At 35.8% G+C, this 21,403-nt stretch overlaps 2 protein-coding genes across 2 annotated transcripts; one reads left to right on the top strand and one right to left on the bottom strand.

The window, feature by feature from the left end:
- The first annotated feature begins 2,844 nt into the window (after nt 1-2,844).
- Nucleotides 2,845-5,329, top strand: LOC147544328 (NADH dehydrogenase [ubiquinone] iron-sulfur protein 6, mitochondrial-like). Its single transcript, XM_086638436.1, has 3 exons — nt 2,845-3,151; nt 4,360-4,444; nt 4,997-5,329. The coding sequence occupies exons 1-3, from the start codon at nt 3,008-3,010 to the stop codon at nt 5,110-5,112; spliced, it is 345 nt and encodes a 114-aa protein (XP_086494562.1). The 5' UTR covers nt 2,845-3,007; the 3' UTR covers nt 5,113-5,329.
- A 330-nt stretch (nt 5,330-5,659) lies between these two features.
- On the bottom strand, nt 5,660-13,882 carry SUV2 (protein dimerization). Its single transcript, XM_086638435.1, has 13 exons — nt 13,362-13,882; nt 13,214-13,252; nt 12,680-12,798; nt 11,860-12,137; nt 11,726-11,757; nt 11,266-11,640; nt 10,591-10,659; nt 9,885-9,967; nt 9,449-9,790; nt 9,259-9,365; nt 8,519-8,679; nt 6,714-6,910; nt 5,660-6,419 (listed from the first exon to the last, which is right to left on the bottom strand). The coding sequence occupies exons 1-13, from the start codon at nt 13,665-13,667 to the stop codon at nt 6,155-6,157; spliced, it is 2,373 nt and encodes a 790-aa protein (XP_086494561.1). The 5' UTR covers nt 13,668-13,882; the 3' UTR covers nt 5,660-6,154.
- Nucleotides 13,883-21,403: the final 7,521 nt, after the last annotated feature.

Genomic DNA, 21,403 nt, shown 5'->3' with positions numbered 1-21,403 from the left:
ATTTCAAATGTACTAAATGTCTGTCTTATTCGTCTGAGACACTTTAAATGTTTTTCAATGTCTGTGTTATTCGTTTAAGAGACTTTTTGTTTGGACCCTCTTTCCTATAATTGACTTGCTGTTTTGACACATTTTTTTCAGTTTTGCACTTTGGACTCCCTTTTAACGGAATATTCTCGAAATATTTCGTCTCTAAAACTATACTTAGAAAATTCTTACTTTACCCTTACATAATCAATATTGCAGTTTGGACCCCCTAGTTCGTAAGCTTGTTACACCCATAGTAAAAGTTTGATCATCATCCTCTCTCTCTCTCCTATAATTAGCTTTTTGTCTCTCTAACTAAGGGCGGAAAACAAAATGGTGGGTTTTGCATCCGTAGTTAATCAAATTCCCTTAACTTTTTTGATATTTATCAGGTGGATTTTGTTCTCATCTTCCTCAATGGCTTGAATCTCGGAGATGAAAGTTATTCAATCCATGTGAGAACATGATTGATTTCTCCTTTGTTCAAGTAAATTACAAAACCACTTATTTTTTTACTCTCTTTACATTTTTGTAGGTTTCAACCCTATCTTTCTCTCTCTAAACTACAATTTCTCGATTGAAACTTGAGATTGTTGATATTCTGAGATGAGAGGAAGAAAGAGATTGTTATATACCTAAGATATCTCACCCTTAACAAGTCCAAAAAATCTTTCTTCTCGGAACAACCTCATACCTTGAAAAATGTTTGTTTTGACAAAACATCCTCCCAAATTGCAGTATAAAGTTTATGGCTTGCTCAAATAAGACCCACATTGAAGACTTCAGATTTTTCACTATCCCTTTCACCTGCTACTTCAGTGACACTATCCCTTGCACCTGCTACTTCAGTGAGTAATACTGAAGTTCATATCTTCGTATGTTAGTCTAAGTGGTTAAGTGCCTTGTTATGGAGAAAGCAAGTAATCTAAGAAAAATAATAGGAAATAAAGAACAATCACACAGAACACAAGAGTTTTACGTGGTTCGGTTGGTGAGACCTACTCCACGGCGACAACAACGCGATGAATTCCACTATGATAAGCAAACAAGTTTTGGAGTCGAAGTTACCAAATTATGAGGAGTCGGTACCAATTTATGCCTAATTGCTCCACATATAGTTCCTCGAACCACATTTTCTAAACGAACCAAAGCCAATCCGAATTGATCTTTACACAAGAGATTCGTGAGAATTTCACACCAGATATCTTCTAAGATTTTAGTTTATATAACCACTAAATTTTAATTCCACCGCCTCACCGACTCTTTCTTTCTAAAACCAAAATACACATGGATACGCTAACACTAATAACCGACATAATCCTTGCTCCGCATTCCAGCTCTTTCTCGGAATTCTACTTCACATACCAGCTCTGCCTCGTTGGTCGGCCCTGCTAACGGGTTCAAAATTCTGTGTCGAGACCGTAAGCAGGTTGGCGGGTCATAAACCGGGTTAGGTATCAACCTATATTCAAGACACTTTCAACATGCCTAACTAAATCCACCTAAAACCAATAATTTTCTTTTTTTTTACAATTCAGGTGAGCCCTTGCATTGTTGTTATATCATTGGTGGTGGGTTAGTTCGGTGGTGGTGGTGGTTAAATGTAATTCAGGATGAGGAGGTGTTGGGTAGTAATAAATTCGAATTGCATTCAAGCTTGGTGAACTTGATCATGGAGTTGGATAATAACTAACACCATGAAGAAGGGATGGGTAAAATAGTCCAAAGTGTTTTGGAACTGTTATATTTAACTTTTTTTCGAAACCCGATAAAAATATTTGCATGCGAGAGAGATCTTAATTCAGTGTATCCGGTTAAGCAAGCCCTGCCGCCAGCTTCCACCCAGCAACTTATTAGAATGTAGGAGCTTTCAAGCCTATCTTACTGAAAGCAACTTCAATGTTGGGGGCCAACACTAAGGAGACGGATTGGGATTGACGAATGGATGGAATGATTGGCACGGAGAGATGGATGAGATATGGTTACTCGTTCAAGGATATGACGTATATTTTGTTTACGCTACTACTTAATTCGATCTGTATACGGGCCCCCCGTGTAAGTCAGACTTCTACTGAAAGCTTTCAAATAAACTTAACTACTATCATTACCGCCTGGACAATTAGACATCCAATCCGTAATTGGAACGAACCAATTGCAAGAACGGAGCTCTACCAACTGAGCTATATCCCCCCGAACCAAGGGGGCATGCATGAAGGAGTCAAATGCTTCTTCTATTCTTTTCCCTCGCCCAACTGGGACATCTTGGACTTGAACCAGAGACCTCGCATGTGAAGTAAATCATCGCACCTCCGATTCAACCAATTGGGAGAGAATCAACAGGTTCTTTTTCGGGAGCGAATGATCCTTCCCGAACGTAGCATACAACTCTCCGTTGTACTGCGCTCTCCAAGTGTCCCCCCCCCCCCCCCTTGCCATGGCAAGTCTTTTTTAAATAACTCGGATGAGAAGAAAAAAGAAGACGTTAAGAGACCCTCCTGGACCAACCCAGACACTCTATGATCCATTTTCAAACCTGCTCTCATTTCTTAGTCAAGAGATAGATAAACAAAGTGCAATACTTGAAAAAGGGGGTCTGAACAGCAAGTCAATAATAAAAAATAGAGTTCAAAGAGCAAGTCTCCGACTTTATATGGCCTTGAAGGCCCAAGATGCGTTAATTAGCAGTTATAGTGCTCGTTCAAATTCGTGATTTATTTATTTTTATAAAATCGTGATGTACCAATGTCATTCAAATGTAACCACTATTAGAGTCCAATTTTAAAAAAGAAAAGTTGAACTTGTGGGCCTTATCATGACAATGTATTCTAACCTAATTGGGGCGAGGTAGATTGACCCAAGTCTACATGCCACTGAACCAAAAGAGAATGGCTGCCCCAAAGCACCGAGCCTATTTGGTTGGGATCTCCCACTCTCTATAAACCACCGAGCAGCCTTCTCTCTCTACACTTCTCTGATCAAGATGGCAAGCAATGGAACTATTTTTGCATCAAAGCTCTTGAAAACCCTAACTTCAAATCCTTCTTTGCATAATCTTCCTTCCAACACTCGAAATTTCACCCTCGTCGCTGGACAAATCAGCAAACACACCGCTAAATGGATGCAGGTTCTCTCTCTAATCTTTCGTTTCTAAAAACATCTTATTTTGTACATGAAATTCTCCTTTTGAAGGATGAGGGCAAATTAATTTTCCCCTTCTTTATTTTGTGGCTTCTGAAACTAGGGTTTCGATTTTCCCCTTTCCGCATTATCTGGTTGGCCAGATTTTGGTTGATTGACAAGTTAATTTTGTTATTGTTTCTGTTGTATTTGAACCCTAAACAATTGGGGTTAGAACTTAGAAGATCAAATAAGAAATTAGTTGAATAACTTAGCTACCAAATCATGATGTGAAATGATGTGCATATTAGTAAATATGTTCCTGTATGAAATATTAATTCTGATTAGTTCTTATTAACAATCATACCGTATCGAAAATCTGTATTGAAAAATCACATTGTTCAATTATAATCCACAATAAGAACTTCGTTATTTTGGCTTAAAATGTATAATTTAGGGTAAGAGAGATCTGCAGTGTTAGGGAGAGAGCATGACTTCTTGTACATTCCCGTACCATATTTGCGTTCACCAGTTTGTTTTGTAGATACTAATTATCTCGCTACTATACCAGCTCCTACTGTCGCGGTTTCGCCCATCGTTCATTGTATACATGTCCTTCTGAAAATACCCGTTGGGTCGAAGTTCCTTTTTCTGTTGTTAAGTAAATGTTTTTTGTGTTCTAATAAGTGAAAGAACAATACAGATGTTCAACCGATGGCGGTGATTTATCTTGTATTGGTTAGCTTCTAATGAAAGAATGAGGGATAAATGAAATTGGGATTTAGAACTGGAACAATGGAACTCAATTTCTCGTCTTTTACGTTAGTTCTATATATTCATTCGAAGTTTAAAAAAAAAATTTAGATAATGTCTCAATTAAGTTGGCGAATCTTCCGGAACTTTCATGGATTTTTAGCTCATAATAGAATTCAATGAATCTTTAAGAGCGGAAAGGACTCCTAAGTTCAGTTTTTGAAAAAAATAAACTTCTCTATATGTGATTCACCATCTTGCATCTTGTTTAATGATTCTTAGCTTGGGTTTACTCTTATGTCTCGACTCTGTCGACTTGCCTAATATGAAGTATGTGTTAACTTGAACTCCTTACTGGTCTGAGATATTATCATTTGGACATATAGTTGCAGACCTTTTATGTGTTACTTCCCGGAAAATGTAATTTTTGTATTCTAAATGGATTTGTGTTGTTATTAATAGGATACAAGTAAGAAATCTCCAATGGAATTAATCAATGAAGTTCCACCGATTGAAGTCAAAGGCAGGATTGTTGCTTGTGAAGGAGGTATTACTACCAAGTTGTCTCTGATTATTCTGTATTTTCTACATCTGTTTCATTAGAAGATTAGGTGAAAACATAGGAAAGGAAAAAAAAAACGTGCCTGTATGTATCATTTGGTCATGCTCTGCTGTCAATGGAGATACCATGCGTTCCAACGGCTCTAAAAGGCTCTTTTTGCATTTTGGCCTCTCTGAGTTACGTCTTTCCCAGCGGCAAACAGTAAACTTCGTTATTTGAGTTCATCCAAATTTGCAAAACAGGAAAAAAAAAAAAAAAAACGTTGTTTTGTTTCTCTTTAGAAAAACTTCGCTATTTCGACTATCTCGCATATATGTTGATCTAATTTTGTATGTATAATGTGCATTAAGTAGCCATAATCTACGTCTGAGATGTAAACTAACTATATGTATCTAAATAACGTGGCCCCTTACCCTGCCCCACTAATGTTATACTCCATCATCCCTCGTTCGCCTTCGACAACCTTGGTCATGGCATCTAAACATGTCCATTTGCATAAACGTATCTTCCTTTGGCTGATGCGGTTTTTTTCTTCAGATAATGATCCAGCACTTGGACATCCAATTGAATTCATTTGCCTTGATCGGAAAGAGCCAGCTATCTGCAAGTATTGTGGCCTCCGCTATGTTCAGAATCACGATCACCATCACTGAGAGTTTTTGTTGTCGTTCGATTTCTAAAGGATCCCAATTTCTTGATGTGAAATTTGGAGAACTCTAAATACAGCAGTCTTCCTTTTTATGTCAGATTGTACTCTTTTATCGTTTTCCTTCTGCCAATTGTCGTAGATGTATGTTTATCATCGACAGGCTGATAATACTTGCTTGTGTTAATTGTTTGCTAATAAGTGAAAAAGAACTGATTTGTGTATTGATCTTCACATTGCTTTCGAAGAGATCGTCTGACGCGAACATCTTCATAGTAGTCTTTCAAATTTTATATGGAAAGTTGTTTTGAAATTGTAGATGACATAATATGTTAAAATTTTATGGGTAAGTGGGTAACCAATGAGTGACAAAAACATAGAGAGAGGAGGAAATATACAGGTGATTGTTTTCATCTTAATAGATAGTTTTCCTTACCTAGAATTGCAACAGAAATAGCTACCAATACAGTCATGAAAATGTACGGGACAGTTTTCATTGTCGCCTTGATCCAAGCAGACGTAAAAGATCTCATTCTAGCATTCAATGGTAAGTCGATGAAAAGAAAAGTTTCCATAAGGATTTAGTGTTACAACAGATATCACTTACACCAATTCAATAAGATCGACAGAAATGAGTTGGTACAACATAAAAATGAGCATATGTAACTCCGGACTTCTACATTTCTCTACAACTTAAACCCCATAACTTCCGGAACAGAATGACCAAGATGGTGACACCAATGAAGCACCCAATTCTATTCCAACTTCAGTTGCTTCTATATACAACAGAAACTCTGAGGTCGCCCAAATAACAGAGTAACACAAAATTGCGAAGTTGCTGCTTTTAGAATGATTCACTGGGCACTTGCTGAAAAGCAAGGTAGAATTTACCGCAAAATATCTGGCCATAGAACAGCTTCATCTCCCAACTTATAAATCTTGAGAAACATGTGAACCTTATTGCAGCTTTTGCTGGCGATTCTTGATCTCCTTCCATTCAGAATCTTGATCTGTCAAAAATGTGTACGCCAATAACATGGGGTGCTTGATCACGAGATGGTATCACCCAAGTAGGAATGAAATCTTGATCTGAATACAAGAGCTAACTCAATTATTTCAGCCTCCAATTTCGATTTACTTGTGATGGTAGAGATGCAACTGGTTCTGCCTCTTTTGGCCATTCTGTTTGCAACATCAATTGTCAAGCTTGCCATTTCCCTGCTACTTGTTAGTATTCCCAAAACAGTGGCGGAGTAGATAGGACTAGACGCCAATCTATTTAGGAGAATCAGTGCCTCTCGCATTAGTGAGATCCTGCGCGCACGAAAATTATTACGTCAGTACTAATAATATCAACAGCTTAAGAGAACATGATAGCAACTAATCTACATTAGAAGAAAGAAAAGAGAATCTATGAACCTCCTAATTACATATATATATACATATAGGTATATATCGGTATGTATCAGATGTGCATGTGTTAGGAACAGCACATGCAAACAACCCTTTATTTGTTGAATAGTGTTTTATTTATTAAGAGAATACAATTGCTCTTCTAATGGTATTAAATATTCTGAAAGAAACCACAATGATTAACAACAATTCTACCTTTCTCTGCAAATATCTGGCGGATCGGTCAACTCTGCTGCTTCTGCATCCATCTCCCTGGATAACGCTCGCAAAATCAGCCCCAGAAAATTGATTCGTTTACATGTCTCTAGGTTCAATAGCACTTCAAAGCCGAATTTTCCAGAGGATGCTACAAAAGCTAGCACGGTGATTGCATGTCTACGAAGCCCCAGCGCCTGAGAATTCCACTGATAATAAAATTTAAAATGCCACAGGAGCTCCGCAGAACTTATTATTTAGCAACCTCAAACTTATTTTAAGCGATGTTAAGATTTAGATAGTATATATATAGATGTAAAATCTTACTTCAAAGGTGTACTGATCTCCGAAGTCCTAAACTTAGTTTGGAAAACCTACAACTAATTACTGAAGTATACAAAAACTACCCCGTAAACTAGGTACAGTTGAGAACATTAGAAGCTACCGTAAAATAAGATAGGAAAGAACATCTGATAATTGTAATTGAGGACACATTGCATTAATGGGGATATTTCAAATAATTGAACCTACAACTGCAGATATTGCAATCTCTGGTAATACAAGGGCTTTCTGGGTAGAAAAGATTTGTATATGAGGAGAGTATACAAATGACTTCAGTTCCGTAAATAGATCCATAGGATCTAATTCCATCGGTACTTCGATTGCACTTCCAACAACGCTTTTCCACCAACTTCCAACAGTACTGGTTGGCCCTTGTACTATAGAAGTTTTCACCTTAATAGAGGCTCCAATTTCTGTAACGCTTCCAACCATTTCAGCTATGCTTTTCAGGTGATTCTCAGTAATACTGTTAGCAAACTTGGCTGCAAGTCATTGCTAAGGCAAAAGCATTGCTGAAAGTGCCATGCATAACTGAAAGTGAAATGTAAAGCGCCGCCAAAAGCAACATACAAAGTGTCACAAACAGTGCCTACAGCATCACCGGGAGTGCACAGAGCCCCGGTAAGAGTAGATCATGTGAATCCTTTTGCAAATTAGTGATTCATATATGTACTCATTTATAAATCCTATCTAACAATTTGGACTCTGAGAGGCTTACGATCACTTACAAGCCATTTTTGGTTGCTTCTCACATTTTTTTAATTTTCTCACTTCCAATTCCTTTTCAAGTCTCTTGTTAATTAAATGATACTTCTAGTCAAATGAGTTTATTAAGACAACTTCCAACTGACTACTTAGTCACAACTTTCTCATTGAACACATGGAACCGTCTTCAACCATCTCTCTGTGTTCCATTTGAAAAATTTATATAGAAAACTGCCTATAAGATATGGAATTTGTTTATTGATACTTGGATATTCTTATCTAACGGTCAGAATGACCTATATGCAATTATGCATATACTGTTGTATGATAACCATGTATACTTGCATCTGGGTTAGGGCCATAAAAGAACTCTAGATTCAGTATTTCGTTTATATGTAATTCAAAAGTAAAAAGGCTATAAAATAAATAAATATTTAACAGACGCAATAACTAAGAAAAAAATTTCTACTGTGTCACAGTTTTGGTTTGGATGCCCAGTCCTTCTGTTACCAGTGTCAGATATTGACCCCCTTACAGGAACTACAGATGTCAATGTAATGTTAATGTAATAAGGTTTTACAATGCACTTTTGGCGTCTCTAAGGAACTCGCTACGTTGTCCATACATGATAATAATAAAAATCTTACATTAAAAACTCTACTTTCTTAATTCTCAACACAAACCGAAAAAGCTATGCTCTAATAGTTCAAATGGTAATTTTCAAAAAAATAGTTCAAATGGCAGATTTCATTTCATACCTCTACACCATTTTCTTTGCATTGAATACAATCGGCCAATCCCATGAGAATACTTCGAAAGCCTTCATCATCAGCTGATGCTGTGGCACTCTCTGTGCCTGCTGCTGCAGCGCCGTCTGTGGCAGCTTTGCTGGACGAGAACATCGTCAAGAGCTTTGGACCTTCATCACAAAAAGGATATAAGATTCTTATATAAAATAATGAACTCCATTTTCTCAATTTCAGAGGGGCAGAAAATTTGTCAATCAAAGTCTACCCGATTTGAAATACTACTACAACCTTAATTGTCATAGACGTATTTTTTTCCTAAGAACACCTAATAGAGCTTAATGTACTAAAGTACACCAGCTTATACAAATAAATGTTCAACATCAATATAGATAACCAGGGATTGCATAGAACTATAATTATAACAAAGCCATTGCAACGTGAGTCGTTATCAAGTTTCTGAAGTCATGTGCTTGATAATTGTCACATTGGGTGTTTGATTCTCCGCTATGACTTCAACCAGGGTTAAGTTTGTGTAGAAATGACTGGTTTTGAAGTCTTGATGCCTGATGGGCTAATATCTGAGGTATTGGAAGAATTTGCTGAATACTGTTGTGTCGCTTATATTATGCAAAATGAGGATCAAGAAACACTGCTTCCCATTGAAGTATTATATTCTATTGGTTGAAACTAAGAAGTAGGTGATGGACATGAATTAAATCTGAAGAAAACAAAATAAGATGTGAACCCACAGTTCAAGAGCAGGAATAGAAGACGCACTGCTTGCTTTTGGACTGCCATGCCAACTTCCTTCTGCAATAGCCTCGGAATACTTTCATACAGAAGCTTCTGTCCATATCTATTTCAAACATAATGAAGTTAAGAAAGAACTAGGTAGAAAAATTTACGGAATATTTAAGGGATCTACACCTGTAATCTTACTTTTCTCTCTCTAAACAGAGATGGCTCCTCATAAGAATCAGATTCATAATTGATATTGCCTCCACTTGTATCTGTTCTTCAACATTTCCCATAGCAATTTGATTCATTATCTGAATAAGTGAACCCCAATCTGGTGAAAAACTCGAAGTGTCCCAACCAGGATCTCCAGCTTTCTTGTTGCCTATAGTATCCAAGTCAAAGGATGTCATGTTGGATTCACCACTCAGAATGGATGTCTCCTTGCAGATCATATCAAACTGAATTCCAGTGCATGCTCTCCCAGATCCCCGGGATTGTAGAAGTTCATCATTGGGGCAAATGCCTTCAATCTTGACATTGTCCCTGACCAGAGTACACTGAAAGATCAAATCGAAGTTCAGAATATTTATCTAGAAACAGGACACTATGATGAACACAAAAATTATATACTGCAGACCTTTTACCAGATCTTGAACCCAAACTCAAAATGTGTTGCAAGATTTCCCGCACTATACGCAGAGATCTATGGACGACAACAACCTGTGAGTGGAATTATGCATACAGGCACAGGAAAAACATTAGATTTGTTTGGACAAAAAGAATTAAGATGGAAAAAAGCAAAATTTACACAGCACAAATACCCATGATGGTTAATAACTCAAGATATTTAAAAAAATATCTTGTAGGTCTTACAGGCGCACAACCCTGAGAGAAGACGAAATTTTACATTGACACTTAATTCAAATTATGTATGGGTTGCAAGTCGGATGTCTGGGTTTATGGTATTATACTCAATGTTACTTACACGGTACAATGTTACATCCCTACATATAAGCCAAGACTGGTGGTCTAAATGTTTGTAGTCCTAAAACAATGTCAAATATTTAGTGAGAACTGAAAAACCAGTTCTTACGTTTGGTTCTGTGTAAGTACTACCCTACTAGGCTACTAGCTCGTCCGTTCTGCCAAAGTGCATAAACACTTCTTTCTAAAAGATGCATACAAGAAATAACCGACAACTTCATACTTTTAGTTCAGTGCACAAGTAATTTACTTGAGTTTTAAACCATATGATGAATAAGGTAGCATAAGAGAGGAAATAACTTAAAGTAGAACTTCCACACATTTAAGTTACTGTTTGAACAGATTACCAAGTGACTTACATTTTCAACAGTACAGAGTTCAAGTAAGGCTTCGAAGAAAGTACCCAGCTTGACAACTCCTTTATTTATCTGCAAAGGAGCCAGAGACGGACATCAATTTATAAACTGCACCATACAATTTGAACTCGAACGAAATCAATATTTGAAGTATAGATGTCAATATGTCATATAAAACTGAGATTTGTAGCTTATGTTGTCAAAGGTGCTTTCTAGGTGTGCAAGGTGTCAGGTGAAAAAATTGGTTGTATGTAGAAAGTGGAAACTATTTCAACACCAATCATTATCATAGAATATCAACCAAACATCTCAAAGTTACATCTCACATCCATATAATTTTCTTTTTATAAGATCTAGTCAAGGATGGTCCTCAACAGTGAAAAACTTACGGGAAAAGATTACTACGTCGCTGCAAAATGCCAACCAAATCAACTAATAAGGTAGTAGTGATCTTTCCAGCAATGAGAACCAACAGAGAAATAGAGAATTAACTCTATCTTTTATATTCTTATTTTCTTTTTGTCCTCTCATGTACAACTAAAAATAATATCCCCATAATATAAAGACAGTTACAGTTCCTTCGACTGAATCTAAACGTTAACTTCCACAATGAAGAATGTGACATGTGAAGTGAGACCCAATTGAGTGAATGGAATATTGAGATCAAACAGATTGTACCTTTGTTAACATCATGTAAAGGTTGGACACTTTTGCAGCTTCAATAGATTGAACAGAATGCACTTTTTCATGCAAGGCCACATCCTTAAAGCTCTCTTCTGCGAGAGAGTCGAGAGTTATTTTGGACGGAACACTCGTGCTCATACACCTGAAGAGAACATAAAAATCCGCTGCACAAGTCCGTAGTATTTTGGACACTAGATCACTTCCTAATATTTGGCCGCTCAAAGAGCCCCAGATGGCAAGCAGCTCACTGGAAAGAGCCTGCTGAGAAAGTAAGTCCTTATCTATTGTTGGAAGGTAGTCAGAAGTATCTGTCTGAACTCCTACATCAGTACACTTCGGCTGTGCTGTTGTCTTGAGGAGGGAAGTTTTCTGTTTCAAACAAGTAATCTCAGTGGGGCATTCTTTGAAAGGAAAGAGAACATACAACAGTAGTCGTACGAGGGTAAAAAACTACCTTGACAAAGCATTCATTAGCTGTGGATAAAGCTAGCGAGAAACAAAACACAAAGCTTCAGAAATATATACTGTCATATAAAAGAATAAAAATGACTATGCAAAAGGATTAACTGCATATAGGCAAATCCTCACCATTATCAACCAAAGTATGTTCCCTATAATCAGATCGTACTGATACACCAAATTGACAATCGTTTTTCCTCATTTTATCATATTTTTCACGTGAGGGGTGGTTTACGGAAGGTATTTCAACTCGCTCAAGCACACTTTTGTTGTTACAAGAGAGCTTCTCAGTAGGCCTTCCTCTAGCCATCGAGGTCCCAGTGGCCTTGTTAGCTTCTGATATAAGATATTCGGATCCAACCCACAGATCAATCGGAGATCTCTCTTGAGTTGCTGTTTCATATTCCCTGCATAACCAGTATCAACCTTGAGTTCCATACATACTTATGACTGTTGCACTTGCTACGACGATACGAAAATATAAGGAGACTCGACCTCATGAACATGACAAGAAGAAATTACAAACATTTCGAGAATAAGTTGGAGGCATGCTTAAATTTATCGAACTTTTACTTTAACTGATTACACAAAGCAAGCAATTGAACCGGAACATAACATATCGCAATAATTTGGAGTCATTTTTTTTCATGAATCTCACCCAATATCCACCAGAATCCAAATTAAATATGGCATAAAAGGCAGATGTCTACAGTGTGCCTCCTTGAAATCTGAAGTTGACGAAGGCTTTCAAATATTTGTTCAAAAACCTGGTTTAGAACCCATTTTCAACTACTGCCTCACTAACAACAACCTCATGAGAATTCTATTCAACTACTGCCTCCCAAAAGTAAAGTAATAAACAAAGTGTTGTGGAAACGAAACTTCTATTATACCCTAGCTATGAGGTTGAGACATGAGAGCTACAGAAGAGAAGTTCTGTTGAACTTACATATGCACATTCTTGGCACGGTGGTTACAATCATCTTTCGCTGCCATCTGGGAGGTGACATGTTTAAGCTGCTCCTCTTTGTTGTCTCTGTCCTTCTTAAGATCCGTAAACTCCTGCTCCTGGAAGTTTACAATCACAACCATAGACACCCAGAGGCTTTGTGTGAGATTATAAAGATATCAGTAAATCATGTCATTGTTTCACTTGGACACCATTGATTGAAAAACAAAGCATTATTGACTGTTAAATTCAGGAGAAGAAACACGCAATCATGGGTAATATTTGATTCATACTGCTACATTGTTGGCCGGTTCAATTTTAACTCTTTTCTAAAAAAAATTGTTCTTTAAAGGTTATGGTTGTTTCAAATAGCTAAAATTCTACTGAATCTTTGATTACTTAATTGAAAATGAAAAAAAAAAAATGAAGTTAAAATAGATAAAACCCTAACTCATACAAGTTCACCAAGAATCAAGTTAAGCAGTTCATATTATTAAGATTGCCTAACAAGGAAATGTGAACAAAAAGACATACCAAGTCAGTAAGTTGCTTGGAGACCCGCCCTAGTTCTCTCTGAAAAAGGACTGGATTAGATTAAGAATTTACCCACAAAATATACAATAGAAAACATAATAATACTTCAAGATTAGTGGGCAGGCTTGAAACCCTAATAGGAACAAACCTTTAGTCTAACAATTTCGGTCTCTTCTTGTTCTTCTTGTTGTTCTAGAAGGATGATGTTTGAGTTGGATTTGGTTGAAGGTTTTTGAGATAACTCACGAGGAGGTGAAAAGCTATGGATATTAGTATTGTTGTTGTTGGTTGGGAAATAGGAAGATGAAACTGATATAGGTGGAAAGGAAGAAGGAGGGGGAGGAGGAGGAAACTGGGTAGGGTTTCGGGAAGATTTAGAAATGGCTTCTTCTTCTGCTCTGATTGCATCTTCTAAGAAATCTGTATCCCAACGATCGAATTCCTCCAGACTCATCTTCTCCCTCTTCTCACACACACTCTCTCTCTTAGACGCACTATCTATTTAAAACAATAGCATCCTTCTTTTAAGCGTTTCCATGACGACGAGACGGTTGATCTCTGTTCTGCGCCAGAGCGACTCTAGTTTTTTTTTTTTTTTTTTTTTGTTGAAAGAGCGACTTAGCGTTGGGAAATATTTCGTGGGCGGGCTCGGGTGAGGAGTGTTCGGTTGCCGGCCATTTTGGTTCGATTATGGTGTTTTTTCTTTTTTGTTGATGAGGGGTGAGGAGTGTTCCGTTGCCGACCATTTTGGTTCGAGCCATAACTAAATCATTCTATCAAATTTTCGCTAATTCTTATGGGCAAGGTCGAGTCGAGCCATGGGACCCCCCTTCACCGGCAGGGCCGTGCAGTGGGCAGTGCGGGCAGGGCGCCCGCACTGGGCCCACCACTGCACGGGGCCCACAATTTTTCCTTGAATTTAATACTGTTAGAAAAAAAAAACAGTGAAACCGTTATAGTAACTAATTGGCCCCAATAGCCAATTAAATTCCCACTAAATTTTGTTTCCTTCACTTTAGTATGTGGGGCCCTCTCTACTTTATCCAGTCTTTCACTTATTTCATTATTTGAATTCTACTTGCCATAAAACACATAGTATCTCTTTCAAGATCTAAACGTTCCATAAGTATTTTATTTTTTCTTGATTTCTTCCCACCTATTAGGTTATTACTTACTCTCTTTTCATGTTGTAAAATATTTTTCTAATTAAATCTGTAATTTACTCTCTCTATATAGTAAAAAGGGTAGACCTCACCTAATATAATTTTATAGTTTCAAACAATAAAAGAGTTCTATCTTCTTTCAAGTTAACGAGTCCTAGGTAGCTTTTCAAAAAGAAAAAAAGAAAATCATTTAATTTCAAATCTGTATACTCATCTTCTCTACACTTTAGAGTAACCTCAAATTTCTTTTTATTACCTTTTTATATCTCGTTGTTTCACTAAATAATTATCATGTTTCTTTCAATAACAAAGAATTAATTATTACATTTAATAGTTAGCCTAAAGTATATTGATCAATTCTTTGTAAGGAACGATTTTGAATTCTTTTTAACGATTTATAGATTGTTGTTATGTTTTTGACATAAATTCTTCGTTTATTTACTGTTTTTCACCATCAAAATTGAAGACAACTCTATTAAGACATCATATAACGGTAAGAAATTTTTCTTTTTCTTCTTGGTATATTTAGTCATCATAATTGCGTCTACCAAAATAAATATTTAGTATATTCTTTTTTGTGAAGATGTAATTAGATTTAGGGTTATTTTAATATTTTACACAAATAGAGGGCGAGTTGATTTTTTTTTTTGTTAGGGTGTTAAATTATTTTGAGTTTGTTTGTTTTTTAGCTTTTTGAAATACATTTTTTTTTTACGCAGTTGACTGTACAAGAGTTGTCAACGAAAAAACTATCCAAGAGGCCTAAAATGAAATTTGGCACTGGGCCCTCAAAATCTCAGGCACGGCCCTGTTCACCGGTGTTGTAAATTTTACAACAAAAAACTTTCTAGGACGAAAAAGTGTTGGTGATTTAGAGTTATATGATCGTCGATCAATGATCGGTACAATAAGAAAATGGCAACGTATTAATTGTTACTTTAATATTTAAGGCCTAATTGTTTTATCTCCTTATTACATATAAGTCAATTGAGTCAAACGTAGTAGGCTTACAGCGGACCCGAAAATTATTGTCCACATAAGATGGTGATTGTCCATAGTAGTGGAAAAAAGAAGACAACGGAATCATATTATGAGTAAGATTGCATTGTAAAGAAGAAACCTGAAGGTGATATAGTTATGACTGAAAAAAGAAAGAAAATGAAACCAGTAAGAGTAACTCCAATGTGGGGGTGCTGGGACTCCCAAATTCAAATTTGGGAGCCCCAGCCCACAGAGTCCAACCCGGGAGCCCTGGGGCTGGGGGACTCCCAGCCCCAAATATGGCTGTTGGGGGTCTCCCAACGGCCATATTTGGGGTGGATCCTTTAAAAAGGGGATCCACCCCACTTCTTTTTATTTTTTTTTATTTTTTTTTAAACTATTTTTTTTCAAAAAATATAAATTGTTTTAAATTTGTTTTTCCAATCATTTCTCTAATTTTTTTCTTTTTTTAATTTTTTCATCTTTTCAAAATTCCTTCTCTCTCTAACATAATATTAAATTTCAATTTTATATTTAAAATTAATAATTTATAGTTGAAAATTGAAATTAAAGTCCGCACACGTACATTACACACCTACATAATTTAGATTTGGGAGCCCCTGTTAGGAGCCCGACGTTGGAATTGAAAAGAGCTCCGGAGCTCCTAAAAATCAAGGGCTCCCAAAATTGAGAGCTCGAGCCCCACATTGGACTTGCCCTAAGGCATAGATATAGTTATGGTTGAAGCAAGGAAAGGGGGTAAATTAGAATATAAGTCATGTGGCCAAGTGAAACGATTGAAAGGAAGAAAAGGGGGCGTAGTGGAATAGATGGAACAAGAGTGAAGTAAAATAGGGCAAGGTTATTCTTAATTAAATCTGATGTTTTGGTACCCTTCTTTGAGACCATTTCTGGGTGTTCTTTTTATAATTAATTGGTTGAGCGGTTAATTTGGAGATTTTTTTTTTTTTTTTGGAAGTCGACTACGATCTACGTAATGTCGTTACATTTGGCATTGATACATCAAAGATGTGATACGCTCAATAACTGGCCACTCAAACTGAAACAAGACCGGGCCTATAGCCCAACATGACAATGGCCTAAAGGCCAACTACATTATTTACACCCTAATAATCCCAAATCAAATAACCAAAGATTCCACATTCTCTGGGATTTGAACCTGAGACCTCCAGGGATTTCTGGAGTTTATGTCAACACCTTGGAACCACTTGGGCTACCAACTGTTGACAGTTAATTTGGAGATATGAGTTTATGATTGTGGTAATTTGATTTAGATTTTGAAACTGGATGGAAATGCAGAAAGAGATAATAAGAAGAATAGAATTATACCAAGAGAGTAATTTAGATTTGGGGGTCTGAGTTTATGATTGTAAGTAATTTTCAAGCGTGTTGGACATTTACCCTTTCTTCTTCTTATTCTCCATTTGAATGTAATCTACCATTTTTGTTCTTTTCAATTTCTTTCTTGTATTTTGCTTACATTAAGGAACGACAGTGAGAGAGAGATAAATCGTTGTTCTTCAAAACGAGTTTATTCTCTGTGACGGAAATCAATGCATTACTAACAAGGTAACATTATTATCGATTAGTAATAAGAAGAATTTAGCAGCGGTACGAGTCATGGGAACATAGTTAGGGATGAGATTCCCAACCGATATAAAAATAAAAAAGAGTTTAATTGCCTTTTAACAAAAAAAAAAAAAATTTAATTGTTTAAACGGTGAAAGAAAAAGAATGAAAGAATGAAAGAAAGAAAGAAGAAGGTGGACATAAAATGTAATGAGACGAAGACAAGGGACTCAATCAGAAATAGAGAGGAAACGACAAAAAGGTAATGTAGGAAAGATAAAATATGACTTTTTTTGTTAATACATTGAAAACTACAAAAAAAACATCTCGGTGTTTTTAACCGACTAGTGGGCTAGGTGGAAAGATGGTCACAAACTGGGAGTCCAAACAAGAAGTAGCCCAAATTCAATAACCTAGATTCCTCCTCGTCTGGGTCGAACCTGAAACCTCCAGAGTTTCAGAATTTATGTCAACAGTGTCAACTAGGGGTGGGATTTTGGTCCGAAACCGGAAATCCGCCCACGACCGCCCGAGTCCGAAGCGTCTGTGACCGTCCGTTGCCCGAATCAGTCCGTACCCGCCTGACCGAAAGAGTTTAAGCGGACGGACGTGGGCATAGGTCCTTACCCGGTGGTCCGACCGAATCCGCCCGTTATATTATCTACCCGACCGAATCCGTCCATACCCGTTCGTTTATCCTACCAGTTATACCCGTCCGCCTATATGATTGATTTTAAGCCTTTAGATTTGTAGGGTTAGCTACAACCGTTAGATTTCAAGAGTAAAAATATATAACCCTAGAAATCACTTTCTTAATCTTATCTTCACCTCTCTACTTCTCTAGTCTCTCTCTCTTCCAAAATCTCAATATCTCACCAGTAACCCTTGAACCCACAATACACCGTAGAACCCCAATGCATCGATCGTAATCCATGTGAAGAAGAATAGAACTGATCGTAATCTATGAGAAATCTTAATGATTACTCGTATCTTTTAATTTTGTATTCATGTACTTTCTGGAATTGTAAAGTGGGAGTTTAGAAAGTTGTGTTTAGTAACTAAACAGTTTTAATTTTGAATAATTTTTTTTATGTGTTCATTAGTAACCGGTGACCGACCGACCAATACCCGGTTTGTCCGACTATCAAAACGGTCACGGACGGGCACTTTGTTAGAGAAAAATCTGAAATGCCCGCCCGTTTTGTCCCGATGTCCGAATGGACACTGAAGACTTATGCCGGTTCCGCCCACACCGGTTGACTTAGTTCCGTTTCCCGTCCGTCCAAACCGATTCCCACCCCTAGTGTCAACCACTAGAACAACAAGATGACTGACAATAGATTACCATTATCATGTAACTCATGTTCGAATTATATCAAACATGGACTCCCAAGTGGTAACAAATATTGCTTAATTACCATTATCATGTAAGTCACGTTCGAATTATATCAAACACCGACACGTAAGCGATAACAATTATTGCTTAGTTTTTTTTTTGATGAGAAAAATATTGCTTAGTTTTTTTTTTTTTTTTTTCTGATGAGAAAATATTGCTTAGTTTTTTTTTTTTTTTTTTTGATGAGAAAATATTGCTTAGTTAATGGCGAGAAACAATTAAATAGGTATTTGGACACTTCAATATTTGAGAGCAACTCCTATACTACTAGGAAAGGGTTCCTTACAGAGACTCCTTCCCTCGCCATCTGGCTATATCTACAAGCACTCCGATCCATTTGTTTTTTGAAATTTTCAGTAAGTTAAAGTATGCACGTCAATCCACAGATTGAGTTTCTCCCCACTCATTACTAAATCTAATCCCTGCTCTTCCTTGCCTTTTAGCCTTTTATTATCCATATATACATTCTTATTTTGATAACAGCTAGTAATAGGGAGACGTGTTTTATTCAAAAAGTAATAGGAGGACACGATGTTAGATAAATTAAAATTCTTTCTCCAAATAGTACCTTTTCAAACTTCAATTAGTTTTTATTTTATTTTAAAAAATTCTTTTGCCATACATTATTTAGTTATATGGATATATAATCCTCGATAAACATTTTTTGATTTTAGAATGATGTTTACAAGTGTAACACTGTGATGTTTACAAGTTTAAACGTGTAAAGTAAACTCGAGAGTTAACTTTTTTTGTTGAAAGCGATCCAGAGTTAACTTAGTCCCATTTATTGAATGAAAATTTTAACTTTCTTCCCACTTTTAAAGTGAAATGAACTTAATTCTAGATGGGCAACAATTGTTTGGCATGTTAGTTGTGTAATTATGAAAATCTGGAGGTCACGCTTTCGATTCACAATTACTGTAGAATCTCTCATTTATTGACTTGTCTTAAGAGGTGTAAATGGAGTAAAGGTAGGAAGAGTTTTCATACTATAGCATTAAGGTTTTTTCTATAGACATCAGGGTCCAAAATGTTTGTGATGATGATAATTATACACCTTGTTTGTTTCATGTATATATTCTATGATGTATCTACGTCATATTGAATGTAATGACTTTTGGAGCCCATGTAAGAAAATTCTAGATCATTTTTAAATTTCCATTATGTTAAGATGCACGTATGATTTTACAAGTAGTTGAAAATACCAAAATTATGTATTCTCAAATTCTAAAATTTAGAGCATCTCCAATGCAAAATCCAGTCTTAGAAACTCAGAGTGCCACGTAGGAGTTTAGAGCTTTTATCTTAAAATTCTTCTCCAATGCAAAACTCAATTCAAATCTCAAAGATGCCGTGTCGAGGGTCGAGTGGATATATCTCAAGAGTACATTTCATTTCTAGAGTGTCCTATTGAGATATTTCTAAGTGCCAACTCAACATTTTCATATATTCTAATGAAAAAAAGAATGCCACATAACTAATTTTTGGAGTTTTAGAGTGTTGCATTGGAGAAGTCCTTCGAATAGAGGAACTCAATCTTGACAAATAAGAAAGAGAAAAAATTAGAGATTTGACATTTGAATCTCGACACATAAGATTTTTAGAGCTTCTTTTGAGTTTTGCATTGAAGATGCTCTTAGAGCGCATTTTTAGAGTTTTTCTCTAAAATCAATATCCAATGCAAAATTTATCTTAATCTCTAAAATGATGTGACAACATTAATTATAGAGATCTTGTGTCTTCTTGAGGATCTTTAAGTGTCACCTAAGCAATTAATTTTAGAGTCAAAATATAAATACTGAGTGTACCATTAGAGAAGCTTTTCCAATAAAGTATCTCTAAATGACCATGTAGGAAAGAGATAATTTAGATATCTAGTTTTCACACTTGACACCTTAGAGCAGTTCTTATAATGAAATTTTATTTTTGCTTATGTGTATGATTCATTGATCTCAAAATAACAAAGTTTTTCTAGAGAAACAGGTGTTTTTCTTGGACAAACAAAAAAGATGAACCAAATAAGTAACTACATTTTCCACAAACAAATGTTTTTTTACAAATGACAACATTTTACTGAAAGAAAAAAGTAAAAAAGTAAAATAAACAAACAGTTGTGTTTTACAAGCAAACAGTTGCGTTTATGTGACAAACTGTAATTGGATAGAAACAACATATGTTTTCTTTCGAACATTTACAAAGATGTTACCTAGACAAAAAAATACTCAAACATAGTACTTTGAAAATAACAATTACGTGAGAAACTATAGTTTGTATTTATCTAGAAAAACAAAATAAAATAGAAAAAAAAAATGGTGAAAAAGCTAAAAAAAAAACAATTGAAGAAAATGAAAAAAAAAGAAGGTTAAAGAAATAAGTGAAAATAGAACTTAAATTGAAGAAGATATCTTTTGTAATTTAGCTCCTAAATAGGTCTTAAAAATAATGGTTTTGACTCCCAAGCATAAAAAGTAATGAAAAACAAGAGAATTTTTTTTTTTATAAAAAATGTAGTGAATTTATGGAGATAAGAGAAATTTTCTCTCTTACGCCAACAACTGATAACTCCGTTGGTAGTGCATATACTCCAAAATCCTAGAGGTCTCAGGTTCGATTCTCACGGAAGTGAAATCTATGGTTCATTGAAAATTGGGTATTACAATTTTAAATAAAGTAGTTTAGTTGGACTTTAGACCCGTAGTTCAGTTGGGCTTAAGCCCGACCTTACATGATTTAAATTTAGCAGTTATCGTGCTTATCAAATTTCTTATTGACGTATCAATGTCATTTTAATAATTAACGTAGTCAATTCAAAAAAAATAATTCTCTCTTAAAAATAATTTAGATTATTCTTTACAAATACTCTTATTATTTTGGTAAAACAAATATGTATAGATGAGGTGTTATTTATTAGACACTTTCTGGTAGTTTGTTTTGGTTAATTTAATTATAGTGTTATTGGTCATTGATTTTTTTCTTTTTTCGGATTAGGAAAATCATATACCTCCATATTTATTTATACTAAAAGAGAATTACAATGGATGAAAATAAATAACGTAAATA

This window comes from Eschscholzia californica, unplaced genomic scaffold (genome assembly GCF_041429995.1).
Source record: "Eschscholzia californica isolate CP2 unplaced genomic scaffold, dmEscCali1.0.p SCAF_4, whole genome shotgun sequence".
Lineage (NCBI taxonomy): Eukaryota > Viridiplantae > Streptophyta > Magnoliopsida > Ranunculales > Papaveraceae > Eschscholzia > Eschscholzia californica.
This window is presented reverse-complemented; position numbering and strand designations above follow the sequence as displayed.

Excerpts from the sequence above, each read along its gene's own strand:
- LOC147544328 (XM_086638436.1), top strand. The coding sequence starts at position 3,008 with ATGGCAAGCAATGGAACTATTTTTGCATCAAAGCTCTTGAAAACCCTA. Across the intron at positions 3,152-4,359 it reads ACACCGCTAAATGGATGCAG|GATACAAGTAAGAAATCTCC; the intron begins GTTCTCTCTCTA and ends TGTTATTAATAG. Across the intron at positions 4,445-4,996 it reads GATTGTTGCTTGTGAAGGAG|ATAATGATCCAGCACTTGGA; the intron begins GTATTACTACCA and ends TTTTTTCTTCAG.
- SUV2 (XM_086638435.1), bottom strand. The coding sequence starts at position 13,667 with ATGAGTCTGGAGGAATTCGATCGTTGGGATACAGATTTCTTAGAAGAT. Across the intron at positions 9,791-9,884 it reads GGTTCAAGATCTGGTAAAAG|GGACAATGTCAAGATTGAAG; the intron begins GTCTGCAGTATA and ends TACTCTGGTCAG. Across the intron at positions 6,420-6,713 it reads CCAGATATTTGCAGAGAAAG|GATCTCACTAATGCGAGAGG; the intron begins GTAGAATTGTTG and ends TCGTGCGCGCAG.